Raw genomic sequence first — 14,310 nt, 5'->3', positions numbered from 1 at the left:
TTTAAGATTCTGAGATATCTTCTGGGATATGTTTTCTGAGAGCTTATTTGCCAGTAGTCAGGGACCATTTTCTCTATGACTTGTTTGGACATTTTCAGTTACCTGATTCATCTAAGGGGCTATGAAAGCATTAGAAATGTGGCAATGAAACAACTTGGATATAACATATTATACTTGTAAATCTCCAGACTCACAGGGAAAATTATTTTGTTAAGTTCTTTCAGGTATCTTATGAAATTATGCAAGTTTATCCTAATTTGACATATTTTTCCTAATAAATGAGATTACAGATATACCATAATGAAACACTCAGAGTAGAATTTAGTTCACAGGCACAGTGATTAGCACCCCTCTGGAAAAACTATCTTAAGGTAGTGAGAACAGCAAATTACACAAATATATGTAGCTATAGCTGTGGAGAGACTTGGTACCCTTCTTCAGGCAAATAAATAACTCATTCAGATAGAAGGGAGCCCTGGTGGCACAGTGGTTAAGAGCTCAGCTGCTAATCAAAAGGTCGGCAGTTGGAGTCCACCAGCTGCTCCTTGGAAACCCTATGGGGCAGTTGTACTCTGTCCTGTAGGGTCCCTATGAGTTGGAATCGACTCCATGTCAACAGGTTTGGGTTGGTAGGTCAAACAGAAGACCAATTTTTTTGTGTGTGTATGGTTTAAAATTCACTAAGCATTTAAAAAATGTGTATAACTTTGACAAAATCTGTGGATGTTGGTACATGAGTATACTATTTTCCAGGGTCACATAGGGTAAAAGACTGACACGAATTAAAAACAAGAAAATGTTTTGATTGTAAATAGTATGTAATTTATATATTATGCATAGATATATATTCAAATGTGTATACACCAATATATTATTGCTAGTTGGATCTGGAAAATGGATATACTTATTTAATAACATATTGATAAATAGTCTTACAATAAAACTTAACACTCTGAAGGACATAAAGACTACACCTCAGAGCATTGTAGGATAAATGAACTGAAATAATTTATTAAAGTCAGAAGGTAGTAATAAGATAATGATAATATTTTTGCACTGAATGTTCATTTTCTATTAGCAAATTTGATATAAATTGGGCTAGGTAATACAAATTACCATATTAGTTTCACTTGCATACATTTCCATATATATAAATAAAAATATTAATTTGGATGTTATATTTAACTATTTGAAGATATGTATATATGTACATATATGTCTGTGTGTGTGTATATATATGTGTGTGTGTGTGTGTGTGTGTGTGTGTGTGTATGTTTGGAGCCCTGGTGGCTCAATGGTTAAGAGCTACAGCTGCTAACCACAACATAGATTGCTGGGCCACATCTCAGAGTTTCTGATTTAGTAGATCTGGGGTGGGCCAGACAGTGGTTAAGAGCTCGGCTGCTAACAAAAAGGTCGGCAGTTGGAATCCATCAGCCACTCCTTGGAAACCCTATGGGGCAGTTCTACTTTGTTCTATACACACAAACATACACACACACACACACACACATATATATATAGGAGAAAGATGTGGCAGTCTGCTCCTGTAAAGATTACAGCCTTGGAAACTCAATGGGGCAGTTCTACTCAGTCCTATAGAGTCGCTATGAGTCAGAATCGACTTGATGGCAGTAGGTTTGGTTTGGTTTTTTATATATATATATATATATATATACACACATGTATGTGTGTGTATATATATGTATACACATATTTGAATGTATACATATATATATAATTTACTTTTGTTTCAGGTAGAATAGTCATATGCCAATGTAATTTATGGAGTGTCCTTTCAAAGGACAGATTGGCCAATGATATCACAATATGTAACATTTTATTTTACATAAATTAGTTTTATGTCTAACCACTTTTAATTTGTATAAATGTTTTGATAGTTGTTTTGAAATAAAAATATGTATTGAATTATTTTAATTGAAATATTCTTATTTCTGGAATTAATTTATTTGGAAATGTTTATTCAAAAAAAATACAAACCTTTTGCCATCGAGTCCAACTCACAGCGAGTCTACAGGACAGAGCAGAACGGCTCCATAAAGTTTCCAAGGCTATAATCTTTATGGAAGCAGACTGCTGCATCTTTCTCCCATGGAGCAGCTGGTGGGTTTGAACCTCCAACTTTTGGTTAGCAGCCAAGTGCTTAACCACTGTGCCACCAGGGATCCTTGGAGATGTTTGTAGTATATAGAAAATATTCATAGTAAATTTTATTATTATTATTGTTGGTTCTTGTGATACAGTATGAACATCTAAGGTACATCTTGAACAGTGAATCTGTAAAATTAAAATACAGCCAGCAGTGTAGCAGTAGTGGATTGAACCCATATTAAATGCACATTTGAGAAAAAGGCATAAATTATTTAACCCATGTCAATTTCTGAAGGTTTAACTCAACAATAATAATATTATTATTACTAATAACAATGATGGGTGTCCCTGGGTGGTGCAAATGGTTAAATGCTCAACTAGTAGATGAAACGTTGGTTGTTCGAACCCACCCAGAGACACCTCAAATGACAGGCCTAGGGATCTGCTTCTGAAAGGTCACAGCTTTGAAAACCTTATGGAGCAGTTCTACTCTGCACACATGGGGTTGCCATGAGTCGGAATCTACTCCATGGCAACTAACTACAACAACAATAATAATGATACATTGAGTAGTTACTATTTCTAGTGATTACTATGCTAAGGCCTTTATATTCATTATCTTATTTAATCTTCATAATGTTTGCTTAAGGTATTATCATTACCCCTTTTGTATATATGAGGAGGTTGAGACCAAGGCAGATTAAGTGATTTACCCAAGATAATTTAGCAAATAAGGGACTGAGGAACAATTAGACTTACGGAAATACCCAGGAATTGATAAGCAATTAATACATCTGTCTCTGAAGGACAAGTCATGTGATTATGTTACTGTTCTTGGAATGAATTTTAAGAGTATTTAGAATACATTGGAAGGACTAATGAAAAGCATTTGGAAGGAGCTGGATTTGTGATTTGATGGATTCTGTCTGGACATGTACTAGTAGTTACTAGCATATGCTTAGACAAAATCATGAAGATTACATAGTCTTAGATACAAGTAAATAAGCTTTTAAAAATTGTTTATTTTTGCAGTTTCCTTTTTAATGTGCTTCTTGAATTATCACTTTCATATTTTTAAAAAAATTATTTTCAAGCAAGGTCCAGTTTATTGTAAAATTTACTATGATGTTATATAGCTTTAAATATATGAGTTAATTATATATGACATACTATTGTTCGTTAAAGTTAGTAAAAAAAAATGAAAATTTATAAAAAAGTGAGGAAAGAACTAGAAAGTAAACATACATAAGAACTGATAAAATTGGAGTCAGAGGGGAAATTGATCAGTATGATTTCAGGGCCTTAGAAAACTTCTTTTCTTACGTTTGGTGAAAACTATTTGTGAAAGAAAAAAGATCATTTAGCATAGCCCCATCCACTTAATATCCTTGAAAAATACAGGGCCACTTTATAATTAACTTTCATAAACAGGTCCTCTGTTCTTTGAGTTGTAAATATGAAAATAGGAAGAAAATTGTTTTAGGATAGCCAACTGATTGAAGGCAGGTAGGTATGGTTAGGATGAACAAGGTACCATTCTGAGATGGAAACCATGCAGGTGAAGGTAGCTGGCTAGTGATAGAAGAAATACAAGATGAAGAGCTATGATGAGACTTAACAGATTTGAGTCTACGAGTGAGTACAGAGTTAAAAACTGGGGAAGGGAAAATATATTCAATTGAAGCTGAAGTAAGTTTATTGTGCAGATGAAATTTAACTAATAGGACCTGTTGCAAGATAAATAGATTTTGTCATTTTTGTAAAATGACTAAAGTTTTCAATTTTATTTATTAATATTTTCTAGGAGAAGTTGATCAATGAATGGTTACCACTTTACTAGTCAGCTTCAGGCATCAGACATTCACAGCCACTTTGTGTATGATCCATTATGACAACAGGAATATATTTTAAATATCTTCAAAGATGATCCACAGAATCACAAGATACATTAATTAGGACTCTAAACTCTAGTCATTGTAACTAGACTTAATTATTGTGAAACAGCAAAAAATAACCAAAAACATATCCACACTTCAGCAGAATATGCTTAAGTATAAGCAGGGGTAAGTTTATTCGTGTATGTTATTTAGAAGGAATATTCTACCGTATGTATGTAGCCAATGAGAGAAATATAAATATCATTTCCTGTTGTGGCTGCTGCTACAAAAAGGGTCTCTGATACCCAATGTAAACATTTAGTAGGCAAGGCTCTGGACTGTGGAAGACCAATAAAATTAATTCTTCTTCCGTCTAACCTAGAATCATGTTTGTTGTTGATTCTGTTGTATCTGCCTTGTAGATTATAACTTCCCTCTTCCTTCCTGTTACTTACGTAGTTTATAAAGCCACCTTTATAACTTCCACTGAACTAGGATATAGGTTCTTTCTGGTCTAGATTTTTCTGTTGGAAACACTGCATAGACACTGTTTAAGAATTCTGAACACAGGTTCCGTGGGGCTCAACCTATCAGAGAATACCTTGAGGGTTCTGCTTTATGATGCTTAGAGGTGAAGAGTGATCAGTTGCCTCTCAAAAAGTCTCTGATCAGCTGCTCTTGAGCAATCAAGATGCCTCTGTCTCCTCTTCCAGCAGCCCTCCTGTCTCATATGATAAGTATTAGCGATGTGCCTCCTCCTCCACTTCACAATATACCAAGTGAGTGGGGAATACCTTGAGGGTCTCATTCATCTGATAGTTTTCAGTGGTACTTACCACAGATATAAAAAATGGGATATTTTAGGGTTGGAAGGGATATTGGGACTCTTATTAACAACATAGGAATGGAAAGAACATTGATATATAAATCCTGCTATTTCTATTAGAAGCCATTTCAATTCTCTAGATCTCTTTTTTCTTTGTAAAATGAGGATGTTTATCAACCATTTGAGCCTTAACTGTATTGAAATACTTTTAAAGAAGGAAAAAAAAAAAAGAAGGCTCAGAGAGGTCATCTGGCTCACTAGGGTTCAGGCCTTTTGTTGCTGCAGGTCTCCTAGTCCCTACCCAGAACTGGTCTTAATACCCTTCACGGTCTATTTCATACTTAATTTTCACTGGGAAAGTTCACATTTCAAATTATAAGAAAAAAAAGATAATTCCCATTGTTCTAACTCTGAAATTTATTCACATTTAATTTTTTCTGGTTCTTTGACTTATCATAAAATTATAACTACAGAGTTAAATTTGTGAAGTTTATGAAATTTACAGTATTCTCATATTTTATGTATAGTCAGTCTGAACCCAGAACAATTTTGCAAGGTTGTAAACACTTCTCGTTATAGTCATCAAAGTCATAGATTATTTGAACACCAATATGCTGATTAGTAATGTTTAATAGTCCCAGTGATAGTTGAGATTTAAAAAAAAAAAACCTTTTAGGTAACAAAGGTAATACTCTTGACCTTTTTCAACTTCAATAAAACATTTACTCTATTAATATTCATTGGATAGATTTATAGTACTGATTTGAAGAATCTAATCACTCCATCTTTTTATTCTCCTGTGAGAGTTAACTCTTCCAAACACACACACACATATATACGTATATGTGTATATATATATATATATATATATATATACACATATACATACATTCCCACATATATATTTAATCAATGCTCAAAATTTCCAGGGGAAAAATGCCATGGGCACTTAGATTGCCTTTAAAGGAGTGTCCTTACGTCTTGAACAGTATTGGACAAAATCCTTTTTTTAAACCAAATTAATTACTACATATACTACTTATATATGTTTTTATATATTGTGAAAAAAATTATATTGTATATAATAAAAGTTTTGTATTTCTATGCAGATGGAAGTATTAAATGTAACTTTTACCAAAAACCACAGCTTCTACTATTCAGGTATTATTTGTGCAAAAGAAAAAAAAAAGTCACCATAGGATTTTTTTTTTTTTTTTTAGCAGCCTGAGAAGCTCAAAAGCTGGGAGTTAAAAGATCAAATTAATTTAGAATCAATGGAATGAGATATGTGCTACCCTCTGTAGTGTCTCCCAAGGACACTTAACTTCTGTGAAGTGATTAAAAGATGAAAAATCAGCAGCAATTTAGATCTCAGAACTGAATAGAGCATCATGGAAGCAGTGGAGCTCCCGATGTTCTCTTCAGAGCTTCCTACTTGATGTTCTGTGTGACTTCTCTTTGGAGACGTGTCCTGCTTGCTTAATAACTGTCTTTGTGCTAACTCCAGCAAGTTAAAAATTTCCTTTTCCTGGCAGTTTGTGAGCTTCACAAAAACTGGGATAGAGAACTACCAAACCCTGATTTCCAGTGAAACAACAATCCCATGAAAGTTTATATGAAGGATGCTTTCAATCTATAACATGACTGTTATGGATTGAATTGTGTCCCCCAAATATATGTGTTGTAAATCCTAACCTCTATGCCTGTGGTTATAATTCCACTTGGCAATGGGTTGTCTTTATTATGTTAATGAGACAGGATTACTGCAGAGTGTGTCTTAAGTCAACCTCTTTTGAGATATAAAAGAGATTAAACAAGCAAGCGGAAGAAGGGGACATGTGGGAAGAGAGATGCCACATGAAGATCACCCAGGAGCAGAAGATCAAGGAGACAAGGACATTTCTCCAGAGCCTACAGAGGGAGAACGTCTTCCTCTAGAGCTGACACCCTGACTTCAGACTTCTAGCCTTCTAAACTGTGAGGAAATAAATTTCTGTTTGTTAAAGCCATCCACTTGTGCTACTTCTCTTATAGCAGCACTAGATAACTAAGATAGAATTTGGTACTGAAGAGTGGGGTGCTACTCTAAAGATACCTAAAAACATGTGGAAATCGTTTTACATTTGGCTAATGGTTGGAGACTGGAAGTGTTTTAAGGTGCCTAATAGTAAAAGCCTAGATTGCTTGAAGAGACTGTTGGTGGAATTATGGACATCTAAGGCAATTCTGGAACCTTGGTGGCACAGTGGTTAAGAGCTCTGCTGCTAACCTAAAGGTCAGCAGTTCAAATCCACCAACTGCTCCTTGGAAACCCTATGGGGCAGTTCTTCTCTGTCCTATAAGGTTGCTATGAGTTGGAATCAACCAGATGGCAACGGGTTTCAAGGCAATTCTGGGAGCCCTGGTGGCATAGTGGTTAACTGTTCAGCTGCTAACCAAAAGGTCAGCAGTTTGAATCCACCAGTTGCTCCTTGGAAACCCTATGGGTTAGTTCTACTCTGTCCTGTAGGGGCCACTATGAGTCAGAACTGGCTCCATGGAAAATGGGTTTTTGATGGGTTTTGGAAGGCAATTCTGGTGAGGGATCAGAAGGAAATGAGGACAGCTACAGAGAAAGTTTCTTAGAGAATACATATGGCACCAGCAACAGAATGCTGCTAGAAATGTGTATGTTAAATGTGCTTCTGATGAGGCTTTAAAAGAAAATGAACTTGTGATTGGACAGTGGAGGAAGGGTGATGCTTTTTATGCAGTGGCAAAGAACTTGTTTGAATTATATTCAAATGTTTGGTGGAATGCAGAACTTGTAAGTGATAAACTTGAATATTTGAATATTGAGATTTCTAAGCAAGATCTTAAAAGGGCTGTGTGGTTTCTCCTTGCTGCTTATAGTAAAATGCAGGAGGAAAGAGATGGACTTAAAAATGAACTGTGTAAAATGAAAACAGAACTTAAAGATTTGGAAAATTCTGTTGTACAAACTAAGGACATGGCTACACAGTCTTTTTTAAAGAGATTAAGTCTGTAACTGATGAATCTAACCAACTACCACAGCAGAAAACTCATCAGTGTAGACTGAAGGAGACAGAGAAAGAACAAAAGGAATGAACACTGCCTGCTCTTGGAATTCTACAGGCAGGAAACAGGCCAAAGGAGCTACATCTGTCGTCCTCCATGAAAAGAAAAGGACCATCCCTGGAGCAGCTCGGAGATCAGCAGAACTGCTGGAAGGAGCACCGGAAGCAGGGCCTTCTTGGTTTCAAAGGATCAAGCCACAGTCTCCTGAATCTCAAAGGGTGGGGCCATGGTCTCCTAGGTTTCAAAGAGTCAAATCTTTACCAACTCAGTTCTGGAGTGTGGGGCTGCCGTTAAGCTGTGTGGGCAATGGGGCTGTCATCCAAAACTGAGGGGGCAGGGCTGCCATGCCCAAGGAGCAAAAGAATGGGGCCTGCTGGGACTGAGGGAGTGGTGTCATCACTCAGATGGACTAGGAGAATGGGGTTGCCCAAAGTCAGGGGACCGGAGTTGCCATTCCATTGGGCCTGGAAGGTGGAGCTGAAGCCCAAAGCTGAGGCGCCTCCACACGGAATCCAGAGGGTGTGGCTAACATGCAGAGTCTACCTTGTAGGGCCATTGCCCAGATGGTCTTAGAATAGAAAGGATTATTTTCACGCCTTGAGACCTAATGTAATTTGTTCTGCTGGGTTTTGGACTTCCTTAGTGCCTGTTATTCCTTCTTTCCCTCCAATTTCTACCGTTTGTAATGGAAATGTCTACCTTGTACCTGTTCCACTGTTGTACTTAGGAAACAGATGGCTTGTTTAGATTTCACAGGTTCACAAATGAAGAGGAATTTTCCCCCAAGATGGAATATGCCTGAAGTCTCACCTATATTTGATTTAGATGATTCAGAAATAAGATTTTGGACTTGGAGTGGATTTCAGACATTTGAGATGATGTGATCAGGTTTTGCATTTGTCAAGGACATGAATTTTTGGGGACAAAGAGGTAGAATGTTATGGATTGAATTGCTTCCCCCAAAAGTATGTATTGTAACTCCTAACTTTTATACCTGTGGTTATAATCCTATTTGGAAATGGATTATCTTTGCTATGTTAATGGACAGGATTAGTGTAGGATGTGTTGTAAATCAACCTCTTTTGAGATGTGAATGAGATTAAACAAGCAAGTAAAAGAAGGGGAAATGGGGGTAGAGAGATGCCAAACCACATGAAGATCACCCAGGAGCAGAAGCTCAAGGAGATAAGGACCTTCCCCCAGAGCTGACAATGAGAGAAAGCTTTCCTTTAGAGATGACACCCTGAATTCAGACTTCTAGCCTCCTAAACTGTGAGAAAATAAATTTCTATTTGTTAAAGCCACCCACTAGTGGTATTTCTGTTACAGCAGCACTAGATAACTAAGACAATGAGTGAACCTGAGTTATAAAAAAGATATAAATAATAATGATTTAAAATGCAGTGGGCATAAAAAGGAAGGTTCAGTTAAGGACCTAAAAAATATCCAGCCATTATATACATTCTTCTTTACTTTAAATAAGATTAGTTAGGTTAGATTTAATGCTTCATAGCTACTTTCTCTATAAATATTTATATGTGAATAACATTTGTTGAATGCTTTCTGTAGGCAATGTTTAAGCATTTTACACATTATTATTATTTTTTTATTTCTGACAATAATCTTATGAGGTCTGTGGTAGGCAGAATAATGGCCCCCCAAGGATGTCCGTGTCCTAGTCTCTGGAAACAATGAATATGTTATTTTACGTGGCAAGGCAGAATTAAGGTTGCAAATGCAATTAAGGCTTCTAATCAGCTAGCCTTGAGATGGGAAGACTAGCCTAGATTATCCAGGTGGGTCCTCATAAATTAAAGAGGGAAGCAGTAGAGTCAGAGTCAAGTGAAACGATGTGAGAAAGACTCCACTGGCCTTTACTAGCTTTGGAGATGGAAGGGGGGCCTGAACCAAGGAATGTGGGTGGCCTCTAGAAGCTGGAAAAAGCAAAGAGACTGATTCTTCCCTAGAGCCTCCAGCTGGAATGCAGCTCTGCCAACACCTTGATTTTAACCCAGTGACATCCATTTCAGAATTCTGACCTATCTAACTGTAAGATAATAAATTTGTGTTATTTTAAGCCACTAAGTTTGGGATAATTTATTCTATCAGCAATAGCAAACTAACAGCAGGCCAATTTTACACTTAAGGATAATGAGGCTTAGGTTTCATAACTTGCCTAAGGTTCACAGAGGTGTCAAACGGTCAAGGGAGAGAGGTAATGAATTCTGTCTCTTCATACTACAATAACAACAAAATCAGCAGACTGTAATTTCCTCTTTACCACCATGCTGAAATCTCCTGCACATTTTACTAGTTTAATGGTATAGATACCTAGGACTTACTGCATTTTACAATTTTGGCTTATTGAACTTATTGAACACGAATGATCGAAGGCCAGACGAGTTGTGGAATGACATCAAGGACATCATATGTGAAGAAAGCAATATGACAGGAAATAAACAAAGGACCCAAATGGATGTTAGAAGAGACTCTGAAACTTGCTCTTGAATGTCATGTAGCTAAAGTGAATGGAAGAAATGATGAAGTAAAAGAGCTGAACAGAAGATTCCAAAGGGTGGCTCTGGAAGACAGAGTAAAGTATTATAATGACATGTGCAAAGACCTGGAGTTAGAATACCAAAAGGGAAAAAAGCACTCACCATTTCTCAAGCTGAAAGAACTGAATAAAAAATTCAGCCTCGAGCTGCAATAGTGAAGGAGTCTATGGGCAAAATACTGAGTGACTCAGGAAGCATCAAAAGAAGATGGAAGGAATAGAGTGTCACTGTACCAAAAAAAACTGGTCTACGTTCAATCATTTCAGGAGGTAGCATATGATCAAGAACCAATGGTGCTGAAGGAGGAAGTCCAAGCTACACTGAAGGCATTGATGAAAAACAAGTCTCCAGGAATTGACAGAATACCAACTGAGAGGTTTCAACAAATGGATGCAATGCTGGAAGTGTTCACTTGTCTATGCCAAGAAAATTGGAAGACAGCCACCTGGCCAACTGACTGGAGGAGATGCATATTTATGCCTATTCCCAAGAAAGGTGATCCAACAGAATGCAAAAATTATAGAACAATATCATTAATATTACATACAAGTAAAGTTTTGCTGAAGATAATTCAAAAGCAGTTGCAGCCGTACATCGACAGGGAACTGCCAGAAATTCAAGCCAGATTCAGAAGAGGAAGTGGAACAAGGGATATCATTGCTGATGTCAGATGGATCCTGGCTGAAAGCAGAGAATACCAGAAAGATGTTTACTTGTGTTTTATTGACTCCGCAAAGGCATTTGATTGTGTGTACCATAACAAATTACGGATAATATTACCAAGAATGGGAATTCCAGAACACTTAATTGTGCTGATGAGGAAAGTGTACACAGATCAAGAGGCCGTCGTTTGAACAGAACAAGGGGATACTACATGGTTTAAAGTCAGGAAAGATGTGCCTCAGGGTTGTATACTTTCACCATGTTTATTCAATCTGTATGCTGAGCAAATAATCCAAGTAGCTGGACTATACGAAGAAGAATGAGGCATCCAAATTGGAGGAAGACTCATTAACAACCTGCGTTATGCAGATGACACAACCTTGCTTACTGAAAGTAAAGAGGACTTGAAGCACTTACTGATGAAGAACAAAGGCTACAGCCTTCAGTATGGGTTGTACCTCAACATAAAGAAAACAAAAATCCTCACAACTGGACCAATAAGCAACATCATGATAAATGGAGAAAAGACTGAAGTTGTCAGAGATTTCATTTTACTTGGTCCACAATCAACGCCCATGGAAGCAGCAGTCCAGAAATCAAGCAACACATTGCATTGGGCAAATCTGCTGCAGAAGACCTTTTTAAAGTGTTAAAAAGCAAAAATGTAACTTTGAGGACTAAGGTGGGCCTGACCCAATCCAAGGTATTTTCAATTGCCTCATATGCATGTGAAAGCTGGACAATGAATAAGGAAGACTGAATAAGAATTGATGCCTTTGAATTATGGTGTTGGTGAAGAATATTGAATATACCATGGACTGCCAAAAGAACGAACAAATCTGTCTTAGAAGAAGTACAGCCAGAATGCTCCTTAGAAGTGAGGATGGCGAGACTTCAACTCACATACTTTGGACATGTTATCGGGAGAGACCAGTCCCTGGAGAAGGGCATCATGCTTGGTAAAGTAGAGGGTCAGTGAAAAAGAGGAAAACCCTCAACAAGATGGATTGACACAGTGGCTGCAACGATGGGCTCAAGTATAACAACAATCATCAAGATGGCACAGGACTGGGCAATGTTTCGTTCTGTTGTATGTAGGGTCTCTATGAGTTGGAATTGACTCGATGGCACCTAACAACAATGACAACAGTTACTCTTTCGATTTAAGGGACAGAACATATTGCATATCTTCAGAAACTCCTCCATAGCTGACTTCTTGACTCTGCAATGCAGACTTACAATTACTCCAAGTATGTAAGCTTCTTTAGCTAGTTTAGTGCTGGCAGGTTTTCCTTTGAAACTCTTGAGTCTTCTTTTTCTAAAGTCTCTTTGACTTGTGTCTCAGGACTCTTCACAGCTTGCTAACCCTAGGAAAGGAATGAGTATTCTCAAAGGCAAAAAATGTCATGCTAGTTTTCATTCTGGGTGGGAACTGTTTTTAAAAAAACAGGTTAGCAAAGCCTATAGTATATTCACCACCTGGGTGAAACAGCATTTGGTCTAGATATGCACATGGCCCATGATTATTAGAAGCTGATTCTCTGGAGAGACACAAGGGAGAAAAAAATGTCTGTTTTTTTCTTATAGAAGCAGGAAGCTCTTCAGCATTTGTCTCGAGGAAATATCTTTTACACTTATGATTAGGAGTATGGTCTAGTTAGCTATCTTTGTTTTGGTTAAAATGCTACAGCACTGTTTTCTTCATGTTAGGTTTATTCTTCTGAGAAAGGATGAGTTAAAAAAATACGCTTTCCATTTTGGCTTTTGGAAATTTTGGGAGATACAGAATTTCTGTTCTTTTCTAGTACCAAATGGGTTTCTAGTTCACAAGTTATTTGTAGGTAGGCACATTTTAGTTATTTCAACATATGAGGATACAGAAGGAAAAAAAAAAGAGTTCAAGATAAGACCACAGGGATTTCAAGGAATTTAAGAACAAGATCGTTTCTTAGGTGAATGTTTTTCTTTGCTCTTTTCTGTTTTAAGGTGTACATTTACTGAACACCTGAAAAACAATAACAGCAATAACAAGAAAAAAAAAAAAAAAACCATGTCCTCATTTCTAAGACTTTAAGGGCATTTCCTGTAATTAGACAGGCTTTCAGTTCTTTAGTAGCTAAAGATTAAAGGAGTTTTAAAATACGTATTTATCTGGAAGAGTGAATATTGCACCATTTTAATAGTTTAAGCCATTCAAATCCTAGAAGTGCAGGTAAGAAAAAGGGAAGCTTCTCAGTAGTGAAGACAGAAAAGAAGACTGCTTAATGTATAAAGAAACAAGGTTAAAGAAACAAAAAATATCGAGAATGGAAATTCTAAGAAGGAACAAAAGATGGAAAAGATGGTTGAATGTTTATGCATGTATCTTTGAGTTTGTATAATTAATAACTGTCTGCATAGAAAATGCTATGAGAGAATTTAGGAAAAGAAATATTGGAAAATTATTTTCTCAACTTTGTTTTTCAGTGTAAAAGTCACTTTTTTTCCTTTTTTTTTAAATCCCAAAGGAGAAAAGTAGGAAGTTTTATGGAAAAAGCAAAGATCTCTTATTTTTGTTGTTTCTTAAGACTGCTATAACTGTATCTCAATGTGCTTGTACTTTTTGGCAACAAATCTTAGGTGTCCTTTAGAAATTAAGCATTGGAAACAAACTTGACTCAATCATGACTGGGGATTCAGGCAGGAAACCTTGAAGTAAGTTGAAACACAGATCGAATCTCTCCACTAAAGGTCCCATTAGATCACCCCGGAATCACAAGCAACTGTTCTGTCCTTAGCAGTTTATCTCAGAAATATCTTTTGAATCGTTGTTGTTAGGTGCCAATGAGTCAATTCCGACTCATAGTCACCCTACGTACAACAGAGCAAAACACTGCCTGGTCCTGCACCATTCTCACAATCCTTGCCATGTTTGGGCCCATTGTTGCAGCCACTGTGTCAATCTATCTCATTGAGGGTTTTCCTTTTTTTCGTTGGCCCTCTACTTTACCAAGCATGATATCCTTCTCCAGGGACTGGTCCCTCCTGATAACATGTCCAAAATATGTGAGACAAAGTCTCATCATCCTCTCTTCTAAGGAGAATCCTGGCTATACTTCTTCCAAGACAGATTTGTTCATTCTTTTGGCAGTCAGTGGTATATTCAATATTCTTCACCAACACCATAATTCAAACACATCTGTTCTTCCATCTTCCT

At 36.9% G+C, this 14,310-nt stretch overlaps 1 protein-coding gene across 1 annotated transcript in view; it reads left to right on the top strand.

The window, feature by feature from the left end:
- Positions 1 to 4,680: 4,680 nt before the first annotated feature.
- The window catches only part of CNBD1 (cyclic nucleotide binding domain containing 1), a 484,737-nt gene continuing 475,107 nt past the window's right edge, over positions 4,681 to 14,310 (top strand). Inside the window, exon 1 of the mRNA XM_004370829.1 lies at positions 4,681 to 4,768. Within this exon, the coding sequence (XP_004370886.1) occupies positions 4,681 to 4,768 (88 nt within the window). The remainder of the gene's footprint in view (positions 4,769 to 14,310) is intronic.

Source organism: Trichechus manatus, unplaced genomic scaffold, assembly GCF_000243295.1.
Source record: "Trichechus manatus latirostris isolate Lorelei unplaced genomic scaffold, TriManLat1.0 scaffold00009, whole genome shotgun sequence".
NCBI lineage: Eukaryota > Metazoa > Chordata > Mammalia > Sirenia > Trichechidae > Trichechus > Trichechus manatus.
The sequence above is the reverse complement of the archived record's forward strand: the minus strand, read 5'-3'. Positions and strand labels throughout refer to the sequence as shown.